The sequence below is a fragment of the Triturus cristatus genome, chromosome 3_2 (genome assembly GCF_964204655.1).
Source record: "Triturus cristatus chromosome 3_2, aTriCri1.1, whole genome shotgun sequence".
Classification (NCBI taxonomy): domain Eukaryota; kingdom Metazoa; phylum Chordata; class Amphibia; order Caudata; family Salamandridae; genus Triturus; species Triturus cristatus.
Window position 1 is genome coordinate 907221042 of NC_140584.1, and position 22959 is coordinate 907244000.

Below are 22959 nucleotides of genomic sequence, written 5' to 3' on the forward strand. Positions count from 1 at the left end.
GCTTTTCGGCAAAGTTGTATAGCATCGGGAAGATGCTGTGCAACGTGGCCAAAAGAAAACAACACAATAAAAGCAGCGATGATGTGGGCTTTTTGTAGGCGCGCGCGCGTGTATCATTAAGGATGCGCAATTACAAAATGAGGCAGACACCATATTTTTTTTATTCACTGATCCAAAATGGACGGATTAAAAACAAAAAAATGAAAAAAGTAGGAAGGGCTGGCATGTAATTTGCTGCCTTTACTTCCCCATCACCCTCCACAAAAATAAATAAATAAAATCTTTCAAATAAGCCCCTGGGCATTGGGGGGCAGGAGAGGAGGCAACAGAAATTGGGCAAGGAAAGGTTAAAAGCAGCATACAAGAAGGAGCAACATGATAGTTGGAGGAAGAAGCACATGAATGAGAAGGCAGCGTTTTGCACCAGGAGGAAAGGAGTTTGGAAGGGAATAAGCAGACAAGAGAACGTTTGCAGCAAGAGGGGGAAAAGCACACCTAGGAGAGAGCTGGCAGAAACAAGCACTCTCCTGGAGTGCTTAGAGAACAAGCATTAAAAATGCAATAGGTCTCGCCTTTCATTAAGTGAAAGCCATTTGCTTTGCTATACAATACCATTAGCAAAGCAAGTGGCTTTAACTTAATCAAAGGCGAGACCTATTGCATTTTCTCTCTGCTGCGCCTTTCATTGCCAAGAAAGGAAAACATGACCATATGAAACAATTCTTTCAAACATAAGTGGCTATCTTCAAAGCTATCTTCATTACCTAGAAATACTTACATTGGCCACACCTGCTCACTTTTCCTTTGTTGGAGGGTCACGAAATCGAAGAAGAAAACCACATTATGCCTAAAGACCCACAGATGCAAGAAGATTTCTACTACAATGTAAGTGTTTCTAAGCAATGCACGTACAGTACGGAAATCCCTTCCCGCCAGGTTACTTTCCGTTCTACCCTTTATCTTGTGTGAGTCTAGCATAAGGAAATACCTCCTGGGGGCATGCTGAATGACCAGAATCATCCGCACCTTGTGCACACACTCAGTGTTTTTCCTTTGCCTGATTACCTGCAATGACTATCTTAGCTTCTTGCTGTACACTTATTTCTATTGTTCCTAAACCATGCTTTCCCATCCCGAACCCCCTCCCCTGCCCATCCCAGGCTCCTATGTTCTGTTTGCTTCTTGTGCTGTAAGACTTGTAATGCTTTCCTCCATACCAGCATGGATGTCAGTTTCTCTGATATGTTTATATCAATGTTTACCTGTCTCTTTATGAAAAATGCGCTGATGCACCTATTTGAGTTGATCGAGTGCTATATAAAAACAGTAAATAAAAGAATTGAATTTGACTAAAATGTGCCTTCTTAAATTTGCCACCTCATTTGAACATTGCTAACAACCTTACAACCCTCAGTTACCACATATGGAACAACCATCCGCAAACATTAAACCCTGCTCTAGCACTCACACATCTCAACATAGGACCCTGTCAACTGCCAACTATACCAGACCTACCATTCCTCAAAATCGTAACTAAGCAGTCATTATCCACCAAAAGACCAGGTGTACATGAATTTCATACTAAAGCACTACTAATCTGGTTTTAGACCACACTACAGAAGTGAAACAGCAAGTCATGGATGGCATCTTTGTCACCTTATAATAGGATGCCTACCTGTTGACCCTACATGATATTTGAGCCACTTTTTATACGATTGGCTGTCAATCCTAAATCCTCTTATCATAAATTGAATTTCAGGTCACTACTTTTAGCTTTACAGCCAACCTCAACTCATCCATGTAGGCACTTTCAGGTCTTACGGTCTCTTAATTTCCGGATTAGCCCAAACAGTGATAGCAGTGCTTGCTTCATTAAAGAGAGGCACAAATAAGGCAGCATCAGTGCATTTTTCCTTCAGACACACAGAGCAGGCAAAGCACAGGACCAAATTTGTCATGAAGGCCCACCCCAGCTGCTGCAGCACAGCTTAAAACATAAGCTCACAGGACCAGATGTTGCAGTTCTGTGACACACAAACTTGTTTGTTGACACTAATCTCCAAGTAGAATATCATAAATAGCACTGCAAGAGTAAGTGAATGGTTGGGGAAAGGAACATGTTATCGACGGAGCCTAAACGTAGCGATAGAAATAAATGTGATTAAGTCAGAAAATGAAAACAAAGAGTGAGTGACAAATGAAATGAGCTAATGTGAAACAAATGATGAAAGCATAGGATAAAAAGAAAGAAATGATGGAAGGATGAAAGAAATATGTGAAATAAAACATGACAGTATTATAGATGAAAAAGGATAAAAAGAGTAAATGTGAACGATTGAAGTGAATGATGAATAGAAAGTAACAATGGATGAATGGAGCAAAGGGAAAAGGACGAAGCAAAAAAGGATACATGAAAGGATGATGGGCTGGAAAAATGCCTGAAACAAGGGTAGAAAAGTGAATTGGGAATGAAAGAAAGGATCAAAGGAGCAGTGATTATAACAGAAAGAAGTAACAAGAGAAAAGATTAAAGAAGCAAAGAAAGACTTGAATTCACATAAAAGGAAAGAGAAAAAAAGGAAAATCGAGGAAACCAGAAGTATGAGGAAAAAGAGGAAGAATAAAATAAGATGGAAAATGGGGTTGAAGTGGATAGAAGTAAAACCAAAATAAAGAAGTCAAAATAAAAAAAAAAATGAGAAGAAAGAGATGTTATGTTAGAAAAAGGGAGAAAGAAAATGAGTAGATAAGAAAGATGCTATACACTGAACAAATGGGAGAAACCGAAGGTAAGCACAAATAAGGGTAAGATAGTAGAAAAGGTGCAAGAATGAAGATAAATTATTTTCTTGGTCCATTCATATTCTTTTAAGGTATGCAAAAAGACGAAAAAAAGGAAGGAGTGATTAGAAACGAAATAGAGGAGAAGGAGATTAAATAAGAGGTAAACCAGTGAGGAGGAGAACTCTTAAAAATAAACGTGGAAGAGAAACTTGAAAGAATTAATTAGGAGTGCAGTGAGAAGCTTACAACGAAGATGGGCTCTAGTGTGGGGCAGTAGCATTAATTTGAAGGTGTTATGATAGAAGGAGAAGGGGGTTGTAGAGAGAGAGAAACAAGAGACAAGTTTGGAAAACGGAGGAGTACAAAACTGAGAAGGTTAAGTGTGTTGAATAAGAAAGTGATGGAGTTCGAGTTTTCAATAATACATGTTGCAGTTTAGGCCGGCATTGTGAAGATTACGTTACCCTTCATGTTGTGATCATTTTAGTCATTATGGAGACTTTAGCACAAGAAAGCTAGGCTTGTAAAACAAGTAAAAACAAGGATGAGTATGAAACTCCGGGAGGAAGAAGAAACAAAATAAAAAAAGTTCATTACATGCAACACGTATTATGTGGTATGTGTGCTTGAGTGACTTTGTGGCCTTAAGTGCATCGGCAGTACCAATTTGCCCGTAAAAAAGAGTCCCCGAACATAATGATCAGACTTACCCAGTGGCCCGTCACTTTTTTGTTAAGCATGAAATTAATTCCAAGATGCTAATGTACTATGGAATAGATTGGAAAAAACGTCAGAGGAGGGGACTGGGGAAAAAACTTGGGATTTTAAGAGTCCAGATACATTATACAGTTGAATAGTAAACATCCCTATGGATTGAATAGGGGCGAAGAATTAGCAGTACACATAGGTACATAAACTGAGCGAGAAATAGCCTGGCTTTATCATATGGGTTTCACTAGTGTCTGTGATATGAGACCTTGAAAGACCAACTGACCTGCTATTCATTCCGTTCTTTAACGTCCGGCTTCTAAATGTAATATTTTAATACACATATCACTTGCACACTATTATTTGTATTAACGCTCTTTACGGGTACTGGTGTAGATTCACATTCTTACTACACAGGCCAAAGTGTATCAGTAGTGACGTAGTGAGCATGCTATCATGAGGCACTTGGCATGATATTCATTATCTTCTCCCTGTATTCTTTAAGACTATCGTTATTAAATGGACTGAACCTCACATTCTCAGTCACTTGGAGCATGCTTCGCTTTTTTAGTATGGTCCATTAGTTAATTCTGACAACCTAGCGCAGATAGTATAATGTCCCTTATACCTGGGTGAATTGACCTGAGTACATTACTGTCTTATGTGGCATAATTGTGTACGGTAAAATGGACATTACTGGTTGGTCGTTTGTTTTTAATTATCACATCATTGCATTCACAGCACTTTTTACTGCCCTATGTGTATAAGCTCTTGAAGCTTTTGTAACACGTTGAAGTATACAATTATAGGCTGATGTGACGTTATATTTACAAGATATGTGACATATATAAATGGCAGTGAATATTATTAATTCATTACAGAATTACTATTTCATTGGAATATCATCATGTTAGGAAGATATGGGAAATGTGTAGCCTGCTATCAGTTTTTATGATTTTGGCCATTTGACAAGTTCGTCATTAATGTCTACACTCCGTTCCCATGCCATGAATGACTTGAAATTAGCTGCAATTAATTGTGAACTGAAATGGGACGAATTTACATTGGAAATTGTTTGCCGTAACAATGGTATATTCGTGCTATTGTTTATTCATTTCATGCACGCAGCCCACTCTGTGTTTGAAGTGCTTCTTTCATGTCTGTTAATGCTTCACTTATGTTGCCGTTGTGGGGCGGGTCATTTTGAACTCGAAAAAGGCTACGGAGGTAGCCGAAACACATTGTCCTAATTATCAATAAAATAATTTCATTACAACTACACAATCTTCTGTGGTTTAGAGTAAAGCTGAAACACGCGCACGCACACTCACACTCTCTATCACACTCACTCTCTCTCTCTCGCACTCCTTTCTCCTCTCACTCCTCTCTCCTCTCTCACTCCTCTCACTCTCTCTCACTCTCACTACACTCTCTCTCTCGCTACACTCTCTCTCTCGCTACACTCTCTCTCTCGCTACACTCTCTCTCTCGCTACACTCTCTCTCTCTCGCTACACTCTCTCTCTCTCGCTACACTCTCTCTCTCTCGCTACACTCTCTCTCTCACAACACTCTCACTACACTCTCTCTCTCGCTACACTCTCTCTCTCGCTACACTCTCTCTCGCTACACTCTCTCTCGCTACACTCTCTCTCACTTCTCTCTCACTACACTCTCACTAACTACACTCTCGCTACACTCTCACTAACTACACTCTCGCTACACTCTCACTAACTACACTCTCACTACACTCTCACTAACTACACTCTCACTAACTACACTCTCACTAACTACACTCTCACTACACTCTCACTAACTATACTCACCCTACACTCTCACTCCTCTCTCACTCACCTTCTGTAAACATTTCGCTGCTAGTGGCTACATATGAATGTTTCTGTTGCATTAGACAAAACCAATAAAAATATATTTAAGAAATACTGCAGGATAAGTAAAAACATTATGCGCTATCTTGAAAGTGTTTTTACAGATTAAATGGTGGGAGGGGCTGCAGTGAAATTAGGAGAAGCCGCACTTTGGGACGAGACGAAGAATACGATTGACGGCTCAAAGAAATAAATTGTACCCCGATATCAGCCATTCGAGGCTAAAAGCCATTCCAACAAAAGGATGCTAAAGAATCTATGCTCCATGGGTGGGGCCTACCGTAGAAGAGGAATGATAGCCATTGAATAAGTGGCAAGCGGATGTGAATGACAAGAAAGCTAACAAATTATAAGCATTGGTCTGACCCATAGCCCACTCTAAGTATTGATATTGTAGACAATATACATATTGACAACTGGCAGGTAAATGCTGTCTGTATTCAAGACCTAAAAAAAGAGGCTTGACCAGCTGTAAATTACATTGGGAGGGTGAAAGGAATTGTTTAGATACAGCCAGTGTTCAGGTTGGCAGTCCGAACCTTGCTAGTCAAGCCTACAACAAGTGGCAGGGCAGGAAACGTTTGGAAGGGTGCATGAAGCCATCTTAGCTTAATGAGCATTGCATGTCTGGACCTTCATGACTATGTTCAGTAAGTCTGGGCGGTGAACTCCGCTCGCGAAGTTTTGAAGTTCTGAAAAACTCAGCAGAGGTTATTCCCCTCGCTCGCGTTCGTCAACATCAAGTTGGCAAGCGAGGATAATTCACCAACGGCGAGATTTTCCCTCGTTCGCGATCGTCAACATCAAGTTGGCGAGCGTGGAAAATCAACCTCCCGCCGAGATTTCTCAACGCAGGCGGTCAGATTTCCCATTGTGAGTGGTTGTATATGCTCGCGACCGATGGTGTTGAGAAACTGTCCGTTCGCGTTGAGAAAGCTGCAGCTCGAGTGAAAATCTACTGGAGCAGCAGAAAGGAAGCAGCGCCCGCTTGCGCTGTGCATGGTGCCGTTTGGGATGATTGCACAGTGCAGACAAGCACCTGGCACTGAAAATAATCGTGAACAGCATTTATCCAACGCACTCTGCCGCTTGTGGAGCTCCTCGTAGCACGGCGGAGGTTTTTTTGCTCTTCGCGGAGTTACGCGTAGCAGAACTCCACAAACTCTGCCCAGGCTTAATATTCAGCACGGTGTTCAGTCTTAGTTAATGATTTTCTGATGATGGTTATAAAAGGACGCTTACACAATGCTGGAGAAACGCACTTATGGATGTCGGTCTTATTTTAAAAACGTTAGTTTCAGTTGCATTAAATAAAAGGGTTCAGAATGAAATTTACATTTTGCAAGACCTAAGAAGACTCTAGAAACCCTGTTTTGTGAGCGCAGTAATATTCACACTCGAACATTCTGCAGTCTAGTCTTGAACTTTTGAAGCATCTCGTCCAGAGATAGGAACAGCATTTTACCATCAGGTTGTAAGCTTTTTACTGTTTTAAATGTCGCTCTACAGTGAAAAAGTACAAATCAAAGCATGACATCCCATTCATGCAGAGGTGTTCAAGACGTGAGTTGTAGCGTCCTCTGTGTCTTTAAATGTGGCTTTAAAAGCCACATTATTTATCTACAATGTTTAAACTAGAAATAGGTCTTCTGCATCCAGAGGCAGAATTTCTGCACGCTTGTTTTAATTATCCCAGTTCTGCAGTTGTTAAAACGCAATAATCATTGAAGAATTGACCCTGCGTAAGGAAATTGAGAGATTCCAGTTCACGGGGTCTGGAACGGGTAGCTCAGGAGCTACTGGCTCCTCACCAGTACCCTGGAAGTTGCTGACTTTACAGCAGTTTCAGCTCTGTATGTAATTCAGAGGGTCTGGCTGTTTTAAAGATGGCAGTGCTACACATGTCCGTATTCTCTGAGCTTTTTTTTGGGTGGGGGGGTGAAAATGGCAAGCGTGTTAACCCAATATGGAGCATGCATATTTGATTGAAAAAAACATTTTGGGAAACTCGTATGTAGTTGTTTGAAATCAAAAAGATAAAAAAAATCCAAAAAATATTTAAGCTCAAGTCGAATAGAGGAGCTTTAGAACTGTTAGTATTTCCTTATTGCCAGTGGACATTTTCTGCTGTTGGTGTTATTTTGTTACTTATTCTAGAATTGATGGTGTTTATCGGATCTGGGGAAGGTGAGCAGAAATGTAATATTTATGTGTAGTCTCTGGATGGACGCTCCCTTAGGCTGCTATTTTGTCAGTGGACCTACCCAGACACACTGCTTTTAGAGGCTGTTGCAGTGAAACCTCACTCAACTTTCACAAGAGTTAGTGACACACACAAATTTCAAGTGGTCACTAAAAGGGATCGAATTTCCGTTGTATACTATTTAAGAAGTGCACGATGGACCGAATAGACGTGAAAAGTATGCAAACCTAGGGCGTATATTAACAGTGAATTGTATGTCTAAATTATTTTGGGTTCCACCTTCAGATGAAGAGCACAACTGTATGGATGGAAGAACAAGAGCATAGAAAATCACCTGTCCTTGTATTGGGTCTCTCTTTGATACAGGCATACCAACGCTCATAGTACTTGACCCTAAGGGAGATATTGTCACACGACAGGGACGAGTTGAAGTTTTAAATGATGTTGACTGCAAAGAGTTTCCATGGCATCCAAAGCCTATCCTGGAACTAACAGACTCCAATGCTGTGCAGCTGAATGAAGGACCTTGTCTGGTTCTTTTTGTGGGTAAGATATAAGTGTTTTAATTTACTGCTAATTTGTATTATGTAATGTTGCAAAATCCAAATATTCACTATATTGTGAGGTTTGTAATATGCTGCTGGTAACAGTAATGACTTCTGCTTTCCCTGCTCAAAGTACCCCAGGTTTTACCTGGAAGAACTTGTACAGGAAATGGAACTCCCCATTCTGAGTTCCGCAGACAGAGAGGAAAACATATGAAGTCTCTAGGGTTGGGCGAAGAATTCCGCTCAGCTGGCGGAGTTTGCAGAGTTTCTCCCACTACCCGTTCCACACGGAGTGCAAAGTATCCTTTTCATAAATTAAACTGCGTAGGATAATACGCAGCAGGCAGTCCCCCAGAGGCATCTCACCCTTATCAAAAACTCCTGAGTAAGAATGATGGAGGAGGATTTGTGGTGGATTAAAAAACACATAACACAACTCTAGGATTAAAGAATGCTCAGTTTGTGTTTGTTATTCCTTACTTGTTATTTGCTTTGCCTCTTTGATTTTCTCAGCTTTCTTAATTATCGACAACCACTAACAGTCCAACTTTCCTATACTCTAACTAACACATCACAATTTACTACCAAATCTGCGAATTCCAAAGCCCAGAATGCACCTCACTCTGGATCAGCCACACTTGGGACTTCTTCAACTTCTTAGCGGAGCATTTAATTAAGAGGTTTCTCTGCAACCGTACCGTGTACACTGTCCATCCCAGTCACTCTTTTTAGGTTTTGCCTTTGCTTACTTCTGGCGTACCTGCTACATCTAGACCAATGATATTCGGATCATCTTAAAGCTGCAGAACCCTTCAAGCCAATGGACTCAGTGAATTTCTCATAGCAGTGTATGTGGAGATGTGACAGAGCCATCTAAAACTGAAATCTGAACTACACCTAACCACTTAGATGAAAGTGAAGAACTTTGGTGTGATCATGGACTTAACTTCTTACTCCGGACTCAGGTTAACCAAGGTTGACTTCTCCTGAATGAGAATACTAAAGACGTTCTTTTAGCTTGGTCTTTCTCACTGATTGATGATGTAAATGCCTCTCCATTAGACTAGTTAGACATCTTCTTCGAAAACTAAACCAATACAGAATGCCACAGCCAGACAAATTCTAAACCTATATTAGCGTATGCCTACAATACCAAAAAGGGTGCAGTTGGAGTATTTTAAAGTTTGCTATACACCCACAGTAAAGCGAGCCTGAACAGAAAAATATTAATAGAAAGGTTAATGACCAACTCCGAATCTATCTTTATGTATATTATTGTGATGCGACCTTGACAAAGAGTCACTTTTAAAGTGTAAAATAAATGTTCAAATTTTGTGATGTTTCTGCTACGGAAACTCATGGATTGAAGCAAAAAGTATGCCTGTTTAAAGTTAACCTTTGTTTTTGTTTGCCAACTTAAAAGTAGAAATCATCTTGCAACTTACAGAAATAAAAGTACTATACTCCCACTTCTAAACCATATGTGGAGACCTGCATATAAAAGTATTTGTCTAAAGGAGAGCATAAAGCAGAAAATGGTGACTATATACAAGAAGAAGGCTGGCTTCCCAGCCGTAATGTATTGTCTTCTGTGTTAGGTTAGCCCAAAAATTAACTGATTGTTTGAGCATTTAATCTCATGGAGTGCTGTGATTTATTTGCGGCACCCCAAGCACATAATGCTGTTAAAATGTGATTGCAGGCAAAGCAAGTGACATCGTGCACCAGCTGTGATTTGACAAAGTCACGCGATTTGCTGCCTTACTACTTTGGTGAAGTTTGACGAATCTTCACAAAACTTTCCAAAACAAAGTTCATATACCTCAGCTCCTTCCTGAAAGGTTTTTGGGTGATCTGTCAATCGAGTCCTGCTGGGATCAGAAAACCATTAAAATAACAGGGGGCGTGAGTGTTTGTAATGGGTTGGTAGTGTACGGGTGGTTGGCCCTGTGGCTAACCCTCACCTCATGCCATCAAAGGCTCATACCAGTTTCAAAGTCTTTTAAGCTTGTTATGTCATTGTAGCTTACACAGTAGGCCAGCCAACTATTCCTTTGAGTCACTCTGGTAGTCCTGGGTTCAGGCAGCAGGGTAGGCCTCAAGCAGCAGGCCATTACTCTGAGGTACAAGGCAGGCCTCAAGCATCAGAGAATGTGGCGCAGCAGCCATAGCTGCCGACTCTGGGGATCCGGTTCGAACCTCAGCGCAACATCCTATGATTCTTAGCAAATCACTTACTCTTCCCGTGCCCATGGACAGTGCCTGAATACCCGCACGGGTGATCAGCCGCGCTATTTAAATCTACATACTACTTAGTTCTCTGTGGGTCGAAGGCAGTCCTTCAGATGTCCTCTGCAGGTCCAGTAGTGTACTGAAGAGTTCGGGAGTTCTAATATTTATGCCTGGTGCCAGCCTTTGAAGTGGTGGTGCCATCCTGGCTATCCCCACATCTATTTCTGGAAAATACTGCCCTTCCTCTACCTAAGCCACAAGAAGTCTGAGGTGACAAGACACTAGTGTAAGGTCCATTTGTGAGTATGCTGGAGGCAGCCCTTTGACATGTAAGTGGGTAAGAAACAGCTCCGCCCTGCTCATCCTGCCAGCATCTAGTCCCCTTTAGTTTCACTGTCTGGGAGGAATACACAAAGGCCAACTGCCAAGCTATTCAGTCATATGACCCAGGACACTTGGCAACAGGTAGCAAATGGTTAGGACAAGAAAATGCGAACTTTTTAAAAGTGACCTCTAGCAGGATAAATCAAGCAATGGTGTAACACAATAACTTATTGATTGTTACCGATGGAAAAATAATAAAAAAATCAATAGTTATCTGAACATTTTTGCATGTCGTTTTTTTTAAAAAAAAATTTAAATTTTTTTTTATGTATTGACCAAGGCATCATTGCTACGTAGATGAAGCAAGTATCATAGATGCACACAAAGATCTTGTGCTGTTGACTTTATTCGAATAGGTACAGAAATAAAGTGCAATTAAGAACAACTTTATTGTGACCTAGTTTTATACAATCACATATATGTGTATGTATATATGTGTGTGTGTATGTATATATATATATATATATATATATATTTAAATATGTATATAATGTCTTTTCTTTTTTACAAAAGCGCAATCCTTGCTAGATCTACAGTAAGAAAAGATGGTTGAATCCGTTATTTGGAATATAGTAAAAAAATATAAGTACCAAGTTAAGGTAGGTCGCTTAGAGTGAAAGAAAACCAGAAGGACCAGCTCATAGAGTAATCAATCAATTGTCTGTAGAAAGTTTTTTTGTTGGTTTGTTTTGTACATCTTGTGAGGCGAGCCTCTGGTGTTGGTGGTTGACCAGTTTCAGCCGTGTAATTTTAGGCCTCTTCAGGACTTGGTTAAGGGTATTAACCAATACGGCACTTGGGTAATCACTAGATTGGCTGGGAGCATCCTCTGGGGCACTCAAGAGAGCGTTGTCCAGCACCAACGCTCCCCGGGGCCCTCTAAAGGCTAGGAGACAGGCCCACATGCCCTCTCCCATTATTAAACCAAAGTGGCCCGTCGCCATTTTACTTTAATTTTATTTTTTTATAACAATCCTACGGGAGCCCTGCGGGATTGCATCAATTTTGGTCATAATTGGACCTCTGGGTCCACCCCATGGGGCCTATGGAATGAGGGCATCCCTACACTCTTGCATATTATTTTTAAAAGATGTTCAGGACAGGGAACTAAGTCCCCGAGCCCTGTAAAAGCTGCCAGCAAAACTTTTTGCTGGCAGCCTATCAGAGTGCTTGCTCCTGCAGGAGTCTGACTACCGCTGGAGCAAGATGGCCCAAGGGAAACAAAGCTCCCTGGGCCAATCAGAGTGCTCTATTTTGAAATTGGTGCTCCCATGAGTCTCTCGCGGACCCAACCGCCCAGATATACAATTATTTTTTAACGTTAATTTCTTAAAAACTGCTGAACGAATTTACACCAAATCACAAAAAGTGCAATCTCCGACCCAAGATCGAGCTTCCTGACAAATTTGGTCTAGTTCAGTTTAGCAGTTTTTGCTGGAGCCCTTCTGAAAGAAGTCTATGGAAAAGCATGGGTATTTTGCATTTTGGTACCCCCGCCCCACTCACCCCCCATTTTTGTCCTCGCCCCGCTTGATGGATCACCCCGATACTTTCCATGCACAAACTAATCAAAAAGTAGCACTTTTTTGGAAAGTTTCTTGGAGATTCGTAAGACGTTGCCAAAGTTATGAGCAACACAAAAACCGCTTTTCCTGTGGAACAGCCGGCCTAACTATAATTGCCTATTGGTGAAAGAGCCTAGGTAATAATTATTTTAATTTGGCATACACCACTGAGGACCCAAGAATGGGAACCTGCAAGTCAGAGATGTTGCAACAAAAAGATTTTCAAAAGTATACGTTAGTCTGTCTGTAGACCGTTTTGGCTGTCTGCTAGAGCACAGCTGGTGTCAAATTGAAATGAATACAGAGAGGGGGTTTTCACCGTTGACCAACCTCAAACGATTCACCAGCAGTTTAATTAGTCCCCCAAGAGTACTTACATTCTCCCCCTACACCTTCAATATAGGAACTGTTCGTAATCCCTACTGTGACCCAGGAAATGTTTGAAAGGTGATTAATTCGCAGACCTTGGTCTATAGGATCCTCTTATGTTATGTTATCTAGCAGTATGCTCCACATTATTCTTGTTACCTCTTCCTCCTGCCCCCCCCCCCATTTTCTCCTCTTTCCTCCACGCACCCCAAGTTACAGCATTGTGCTGTTATGTGTGTTTTTCTTCATAGTGCATGGTAAGCAACATAAGACTTGTGGCACTATTATACTTGTATATGTATCTCTCCTAGATCTTTGTAAAGTGCCTTAATGCCAATCTGGTGGGAAGAGAGCTATTTGAAAAGTTTTAAAACCTCAATAAATTGATGTGAAGGGTACATGCAGTGTCTGAAACCACCCCTCCCACTGTATGTGACAACAGGAGGAGCATGGCCAGGTTGTTCCCCTTTTTATTCAGTCCTGCCAGCCTCTACCCAGGGGTGTGGAATTTAATAAAATATATACTTGTCTGTGGGACACATTGCTTCATAAATATACTTGTCCTGTAAAAGAAATCCACTTGTCCCTTTGCTGCCATGTAGGGCAGTGACAAATTATGGTAGCAATGATAACAGCCTCTCTGATTATGCCAGGGGATCATACTTTAGTAGAATACTAGCAATTCCCTTAGTTTGCCAGCTGTCTGCAGGTCTACATACTGGGGCTAGAGGTAGTGGTAAGCATTAGCTCCAGGGTTGGAGTGCCCTTTTGAGTCTGTGCAAAACTACTAATTTGCATGTCTTAGGGTTTTTTCTCCAGCTCTTCTGTAATCTTTCCCCCTACTGAGAGCGGTTTGAAATGTACTCCTGACAAGGGTAGAAGTAAAACTTCTTCCAGGGTTAAGGAAAAAAGTGGTTGAAGTGAAAGTGAACTTGTAAATGATCATCAGATTTTCACATGAGCAAATCTACAAATGCTTATTTGGTCATGCTAAAATGCAGTTCACAAATATTTTCAGGGATACGACTTCCTGGCCCCCTTCTGCGAATTCATGAAAGCGGTAAATCTGCACTGATGGAAGGACATATATCATGGGTAGACTTTTTTGACTTTCTGATTTTTTTGGGGGGGATTTTCGGTAAGAATTGGGCTCCTAATTAGGTCTGGCATCAACCAAGACCTATTGCTTTTCTTAAAATTCTTTCTGTCTATCTATCGGCTGTCCTCACTGTGAGTGACAACATTCTGCTCTTTGACAAGGAGCTTATCAGCAGATAAATTAGTTTTGTTCAGTGCTAAGGAATACTGTGACAGTGTGTGCTTTTGAGACCAAAAGTATTTTTCTTTTTTCCAATGTTTGTTATAATGGTGAGGGCCCGGCAGCTCCCTCAACAATAAATGTGTACGAAAACCATCTCAAAACAAGACACGCATTGACGAAACCATAAGACTGACCACCAATGTCTGACCTGTTGGTTCTTCCAATGCCTGTTTATTTTCATATGTTCCATAATCTTGTTGAAACTGGTTCACTGATTTTCCATTATGAATATTTTTTGGAAATACTAGCATGCATCAACAAGTTTTAATAAATGATGCTTCAGGAAATGGTACATATGATTTCCCAGTAGTTTAGCAAAACTTTTTTTTTCCTCGTATTGTTTTGTGAATATTGTATTTTGAAAGCAAAGATTCCTCAATTGTGCTTTCAAGCTTTTGCAAATATTTGCTCCTGATCAAATTACCGTAATTGCAGACAATTCCCTTCTCTGATCCATAATGCGGTACTGTACTCTGGCAACCGAATAGTTTGCTGCAGGGGGTTGGTCTATAGGCATTCTACACCCCTGTTCTACCTCTTGCAATGCCATCTGCCCACACCCACTAGAGCCCTGTCTAAAGCCATTGGAGATGAGTGAAGACAAGAAGACGCAGTAGAATGAGCAGTACTATTGGCCAAAGAGGGGTTATTGGGACGTAATCTACTTGATGGCGAGTTTATCTTGATTTTTTTATTGATTTTTATATTCAGTAACATACTTTTCCAACACATACAGCCAAATTAATCATTCTGTTACATTTTTTTTGATTGCATATTCAGTTCCATGCTGTTGCATTGAGATTAACAGATTTTACTCAGTAACGTTCGCATGTTCTACATTTATGCACATACGGTCTGTTGCTGCATGTTTCAAGAATTGTGGAGGCGGGTTGTAACTGAACCGGGGCAAATTAATACGTACAGGGTTTGACACTGGGGACCGGCACTAGTGTTTCCCAATTCCATACAGCCCCTTGTCGCTGGGCATATTTCTGCTCTAATGGTGAGTACTAACGTGTCGTGAGGTAAGGCTTCAGCTTCTTGTGGAGGGGGTAGGGCTGCCAATATGGCGTCTGTGTGTGGCTAGAGGTACCTTACGTAGGCCTAATGTGTCCTTGTGCCGCTGGGCGAGTTTATCTTGATACAGCAATGGGTATGATTCAAGACGGATGTCAGAGTTAGATACAAAGCTCTCACCAGGTAGGGCAGACCCTGACTTCTTTCCTAGATCACCTGTTTGTTGCTGCAGCGTCTAGCCTGCACAACACAGCCCTGTGCTTAATGAGAATGATATAGAGTCCAGTCTTTCCTGGATCAGCTGTCTGTCTTGCTACAGCAACAGAACCTCTCATCAAGTCCTGCACACAAAGTACTCTGTACACACGGTGTTTGGAGGCTGGTGCCAGAAGTCGACCAGCCGTTTCTACTGAAGGCCTTGTCACCTCACGAAGGGCCGGAACTGCAACCAACCCTACTGGCAAGCCTTTTTTTTTTTTTATAACTCTATGGAAATTATTTGTATTTCTTACAACGAAAGAACACAATAAACCCCCTCCGCAACAAACATAATAGGCATATGGTCAAGCATACATTAACAAACATTCATGTTCCCCACAGTAATCCATGGTCAGGCCGCTATCTGTGGTGAGCTAGTACAGAATGTTTCCTCATCTGTCAAATCCTCCCACCTCAATCAGGGTCTCCTATTGTCCTCTGTTGCAATATCCTGATTCTTCATCCTGAGAATTCTCATGCTTCCATCTACAGCACCACGTATTTTATCAAACTTACGTGGGCAACTCCTTACTCGATTCACCAACCTTTTCTTCCCCATACGCCAATCCATGCCTTCTTCGCACTCCCGCAGGTTCTACAGTAACCCTGGCTTCCCCCCCCACCCCCTCCAGCATTTAATGATATCCCTCTGCACCACTATCAGGCCCACATTACTGAAAAGCAAGGCCTTGTGATCTAGGGATTGTCCTCGCCCCCCCCCCCCTATACCTAGGGAGGCCAGTTGAGGGGTGAGCTGCACTTTGCAAGCCAACACATCCGATAGTCTATTTTCTATCTTTGCCCAGTACACTCTGACCTCCCTCTGTGCACTCCCAAATCATGTGAAGCTGGGTGACCCTCATCCGGCAGCCCGCAGGCAGTGGTCATCGGCTGTCCTCCCCACCTGGAATAGTCGGGCACTCGTATAAAATGCCCTATGGTAAAATTTCAGGTGGATTATCCGAAATCCTCTCCTGATTGCCACTTCCTCTGGGTATCTGCACGCCAACCCCCAGTCATCATTCTCCAGCCTACTTGGCTCCCCCTCCCATTCCTATAGTGTCAAGTGGTGGGAGGCTATTGTGAAGCAGCATAGAAAAATGTGGGATATCGCATGGCTTGTCAGGAAAGCGCCCAGCACCTTGTATTCTAGCAGGGATGCCTCTTCCACCCCCTCTTTGAGGTCCTCGCTGTTCCCCACGATATATCTCAGTTGCTGATACCTCAGTAATTGACTACTTGTCAGTACCTATTCATCCTGCAAGGCTGCAACGGGCATGCCTATCTTCATCGCACCACTTGTGACTCTGCCCAGCCTCTACGAAACCTGACTGCCACAATGATCCTGTGCATATGCACTGAGCTTCAAGGAAAAGAAAGGGGGTTGGCAGGTGCCATGAATCTGGCCTTTTAAGATAAGTCAGTTTGCTCACGGGCAACCTCTTGCCTTTTGGCTTGTCTGACAGATACACATTTTGCACTGATCTCCTTGAGCAGAGAGTGCCTCTCAAGCATCAGCTAACAGCGTACTGGCGGCGAGGCACCGCACATTATCCAGATATCCGGGTACCGAAAGGCAGTGTAACTGTAAATCCTCACACAACCATGCTTGCGATTTTACGACAAACATGGTATGCAGCTGCGCTATTCTGCATGCATACTGTACATCTCAGGTCACATAACTTGCAGGACCTTGGCCTGCCTGCTGCTTTCATGGGCGCAGCCAGGTGAGAGGTCCTACGCTGTCCTTCTTGCTCCGCCCAGACTTCCTTTGTCTCAGAGTCAGGCCTTCACTCAGAAGGCCTATATTTCACTGCATTATGACGCTTAAAAAAACTCCCTGCTGCTTACACTCTGTGGGCACCCATTGGTTTCCCTGCGGACGAACCTGTATCAAACTCGGCACATTTCACTGAGGGTTGTATAAGGGGCCTTGAGGATACCCACAAAAGTATCAGTAGTCCCAAAACAAATAGTTTCATGCACAAAGGGGGGATGTTTTCACACATATTCTCACAGTTAAGCTTCTTGGTGCTGTCCTCCCTGATACATGGGCATCCTGGGTCCTTGTGCCCTCATGTTAAACCTGAGGAATGAACCTTTAGAAATCCTATGTTCTCTCTCATGCACCTGACATTTACTTTTGAGTGTTTAGGGTTATGGAGATTGCTATTGCCTCAAGGTCCTTTATTCACTGCAAAGTATAGACATAACTATAATGTTAAAGAACGCCATTTCATAACATTATATTCTGTATGACCCACTTAATTACATCTCGGCGTATTCTCAGTTTAACATTGTGCATGCCTGTTTTTTGTTTTTGATAAGGCTCTTTGCTATCAGGTTTTTAACATTGTATAAACATCTCACTTTAATAGGGCACTCTTGTAATCCAAACTTCACATTATACCCCGCATTACAAAGGCACCCATTCATCCAGCCGAATATCTGTCCATGTACTTTTTCTTTTATTTATCCATTCACGCACACATTTTTCATGCACGTGCTCATTCATTCATCTTTGCAGTCACTCAATCATCCAACTATTGACTTATTTTCACTCAGTCACCAATTCACACTGACGTGCACAAACTTCACAGTCAGTGAAGAATCACTTTCACGTATAAAGAGCCTGACAAATTGCCTTTGCCAGACTAAAATGTCCAGAGGACACGAGGGAAGAGGTTCCTTCAATCAAGAATCTCTAACTCCTGAGAATCTGAGCTCCCTCACAGTCTGATCCAAAAAGGAGGGAACTAAAAGCACAGTCTCGTCATTTTTGGGTAACACCAAGGACTCCAGTGACTAGATCAGTACTTCTCCAATCTGCTTTGCCGTCAAGAATGAAATTGATGTTGAAACCCCATTCAACAATGAAGAAAAAAATGGGAACCCGCTTCCTTCCTGCTGCCTCATCACCTGCTGCCGGACCGATCTGGTGGAAAACCTGGTCGCCTTCGACTTACACACCCAACACTTGTTTAACACTAATATACGTTTTAAGTATAACCGCCCAGAAACACCCCTAGTTGTAACTCAGCCATCATGCACAGCTTCCCTTAACAATGTGTCCCACTGAACGAGATCGAAGAAGGTTCATCTCCCCCCCCCCCCCCCCCCCCCCCGCCCCCTGCAGTACACAGGTCCCAGACCGGCATCCAAGCATACGCCACAACACATCCTCAGCTGCTCCATATTGAGGACACCGCCGTAGAACTACTTAGGGTGACTGACTTGACGAATAAGCCAAATTGCACCACAGAGGCAGCAATCGTTATGGCTGGGTCCTCACCTTCTCCCGATAGTCTATCATATAGTCTGCAGGTAGTCTCATGGAATATTGCAGGATTGCAGTCCAATGAAGAGTCCCCTGACTGGAATTCCTTTGTTGAGGAATACGATATATGCATCTTCCAAGAGACATGGGCAACCGAACCATCCTATCATCTGGGTTACCTAAATTATTACAAACTAGCTACAAAGGGCAGCAAGGGTCGCCCATCGGGAGGGCTTACAATCTGGGTCCGGCAGGACATCGGCCTACCCATACAAGTGCTTGAGACGGGAAGTAATGATATTCTCGCGATTCGGCTGGGGTGTGAGTCATGTGTCAATATTGATATTTATAATATTTACTCTAGAGCGCGTAGTGGGGGACGAAGGTCAGAAACTATTTCCGATTTGGATGACCTTTTACATAATATATCCTGGTCCTCATCGGTAATAATTGGGGGCGATTTCAATACCACCTTTGAGCCCCTGGACAATGGGGAATTAGACCTAGTGAGGGACGAAGGCGAACAGTGGGGCATCCCCAGTCTAGAAATACCCCTGATCAGTAAATGGACAGAGGCAGCAATACAGCTGAAGACCCTAACCCTTGAACATGGTGTAAGGGCAGTTAATGGGAGAACTACATCTGCACAAGCAAGGGACCCATAGGTTTAGAAATGGTCGCCGCACTAGTCGGATTGACTATATGTTAATCAGCCTAAAAATATGGCACACAGTACAAGACATGGATGTGTCGGATAGAACCGAGAGTGACCATAATTCACTCTGTACCTCATTCTCATTTAAGTCTCTACAGGAGCAACCACAAGCCCCAATTCTACCCTCGACTGGTGAGTTAGAAGTGACAAATGATATGCAACACTTTAAATGGCCAATGGTAACTGAAGGATCTGACATATTAACATCAATTAACTCTGATCTAGAACACATCTTAATACAGATGTTGTCCTCTCACTATGATCATAGTACATTGAAAGAAATAACAATACACAATACTTTCTTTGATAGAATGTGTTCACATTTTCAAATTCCTAATAGACCAAAGACAAAGGGATCACAAGCACATCCACATTGGTACAATAACACGTGTAAAAAAAATGTGTAAAGCTTTGGGGAGGGGGGGGGGGGGCAATAAGAGTAGAAGATCAGCCTAGAGTCCAACACACAAGGGAGCTTTATAAAAAGGCGATTCTCTCAGCAAAAAAGACCTGGGATGAGAAAAGATGGAAGAATTTAAAAGAAGCATGTAAGGAGAGGAACATGCAACGCTTCTGGAGCCTGGTAAAATGGGGGGCAGGCGGCCCCGGGCAGTCTCTCCAAAATCATGTGGACTCACTAACGTGGGTAGTGTTTTTCTCAGGCCAATACGCAGATAAAGATAGCACAGTCTATGTTCCTATTCAGGTTCATTTTAATCAGACTGACATTGTTTTAAAATTTAGCCGACGTAACTGCGGCATTGAGCACTATCCCCAGCGGGAGAGCCCCGGGCATTGACAAAGTGCCCGCTGATCTTTCTCCAGAACCAGGCCAATTGGAGCCAGTACATCGTTTTTAGCAAATGCTATTGCTCATGGAGCCCAGATCCCGGATATCTGGCAAGGGTTGGAGATCATCCCTATTTACAAAAAAGGAGATAAATCATTACTCTGGAATTACAGGCCGATTAGCCTTATAGACTGAATCCAGAAAGTTATAGCTCGACTTGTTTTAGCAAGAGATCAAACATGGATTGATGATAATGATATCTTGAGCCCCCTCCAGGCAGGCTTTTGGTCACATTTGAGCACCATTGACCAAGTTTTTCGTTTTATTTTAATCTACTGGCGGACGGTGATTCTCGGAAAAGGCAGTAATTATGCAGCTTTTGTTGATCTTAAATCTGCCTTTGACCCAGTATCACAGCCCAAATTATGGAGGGTATTGCAGGAGCTTGGACTACCCCCCGATTCACTCTTTTTAATAGTTCGCCTTCACGAAAAACTTTGCCCAAATTCGCTGGGGGGGTTAATGGTAGTAAGACTGATCGCTTTCCTGTTGAGAAGGGAGTACGCCCGGGCTGTGTCCTGGCGCCCACATTGTTCTCACTTTTTATCAATGGCATTGTCAGTTTCTAGCTGTCTTTCCCACAGACGCCCCAGTCCTTGGTGGAAAAAACAATTCCTATATTAATGTTTGCAGGCGATACGCTAATACTGTCCAAAACACCAAGTGGGCTAAAACGCGCGCTGCAGCACTTTGAGGAATTCTGTACACTGCGTGGCTTAAAAGTTAACAGAGAAAAAACTACATTTATGACTTTCAATGAACACAAGTCATTTAAGAGGGGCATGGTAATGGAGGGGCAACTATTCGAGCAGGTTGACGCATTCACCTATTTAGGTATTACCATGCACAAAGGGCTCAGCCTGTGGCCACATATTGATACAATGGCTACATATTGATACAATGGCCCTCAAACATAGATAACTGGCGGGTGTAATGATTAAGGAGCTTAAAACATCACTGACCAAGCCTCTAACTCCGGTGCTGCAAATTTATAGTTCCAAAATACTGAGCTCAGCTCTGAATGGCGCCTAGATATGGGGCTTTGAAAATCTGTATCCTCTAGTTGTTTCTAAGAATAAGTTCCTACGAGGGGTCACAGGCTTGCCCCAAAGCACCCCCATGCTCCCCCTGCGCTACAACTTGGGTAGAAAGGCCATTGCTGACTTAGCAAGATTGCGTCCCATCCTCTACTGGTGCAGGATCTGGTCCACACCACAAGTGGCCATTTTTGTGGAAGGTCTCAAAGACATAATGGAGGCTGATCGCTTCCATAACATCAGCTGGCTGCGCGATATTAGAATCACCTTAACTGGTATGGGCATGTTATCACTGTGGACCAACCCAAGCAGTACAGAGTTTCCATCTAAAAATGTGATCAGGCAAAGATATTGGGACCTGATCACGCTGGAGGCGAATAGAGTAGGTGACGCCACCTCATTATCACGAAGATTCTTGCTAATAAAACCAAGGCCGCACGTTGAGGACTATTGGGACATAATCACTAAAACACTGGACCGTAAATTTTATTTCCAGCTTAGAGTAGGTTGTTTACCCGTGAAGACCTTTACTGTTTCATGGTCTACTACACACAACGATAAGTGTCCAACTTGTACTAATGAGTAAGAGACATATGCACATGTGTTATTTGTTTGCCCTGCATATGCTGCCCCACGCAAAGCCTGGCTGGCAACGATTTTGTAGGAACATGGGAACATACCAGTCGAGTGTAGCAATGCGTATACTGTGCTCAGACTCTTCCGCATTGTATGCGATTCCAACGGCATAGTTTTTAGGATGGATGTGGACAATCAGAACTAAACTCCTAGCAACAAAACGGACCATGTAGGTCTTGGACATTTTACCCGTAAAATGTAAAGTGATTGATTGATTGAAAATGTAAATATTTTATGTTGAGAGAATCTTTGACATCAAAGTCTACCTTCCAACTCTGCCTCATTAATTTTGCATACTTTTTTATAAACCAGGCTTTGTTTTGTGAAGACAAAACAAAACACGGCATGAAACCCATATAATGCACATTGCAATCACGCTGCTAAGTTCACCTGCTCAATCAATGGAGAAATCATTAAATCACAGCAATTGTCCACTTAGGCAAAGTAGTCCCATCATTTCCCCCTCATCTTATGATATTTATGAGCGCAGACTCTAGCTTTTAGATGGGTTCTACCATTTTAGCTTAGCTGTAAATGGCTTTCCTCCAGACAGCGAGAGGTGGGGACAGTGAGATTTCCAGAGCTGGGCAATATCGCTTTTGGATATCAAAGTCCACATATCTGCTAGTTTGCTATCTCCTTTACAACTTCCCAAGTTTTCTAAAAAAAAAAAAAACTAATCTCTCAATTCTATGTGATTTCTCTATAATCAGACAAAGTTAAAATATCTTTGACTAGGATTGCACGGTCACTGGCCTTTTTCCGACCATATCAAGGAAGTCTCCATCTATTTCATCACATCCAAAACATTTGGGCGAGGGAAGCCTACCAGCTTTCCATAGGTTTCTGGGAGCCAAGTAACTGGTGTGTAAATATTTTAGCTGTATGAGTCCCAGCTGCGAGGGAATAGCCAGTCCCTCCAGTCACTCTCATCCAGAGGGCACCTATCTCTCTTTAAGTACCTGGAACAAATCGGGCATTTAGGATTAAGGATTTATATATGCATGAGATGCCACCAGAGCTTAGTGGATCTTGGGTGATTTTAACTTCTAAAGAGCTGTGTTCCGGAGGATTCGCTAAGGAATTGTGGTCATACACATGCCGAAGTAGCAGGTATTTATAGAACTGTGTTTTATGAAGATCGTATTCAGTTTGAACGGTCTGAAAAGC

General features: G+C 42.4%; 1 protein-coding gene across 1 annotated transcript in view; it reads left to right on the forward strand.

The window, feature by feature from the left end:
* Positions 1-22959, forward strand: part of NXN (nucleoredoxin) — a 419399-nt gene that overhangs the window by 332991 nt on the left and 63449 nt on the right. The window contains exon 6 of the mRNA XM_085649351.1: positions 7947-8126. Within this exon, the coding sequence (XP_085505477.1) occupies positions 7947-8126 (180 nt within the window). The remainder of the gene's footprint in view (positions 1-7946; positions 8127-22959) is intronic.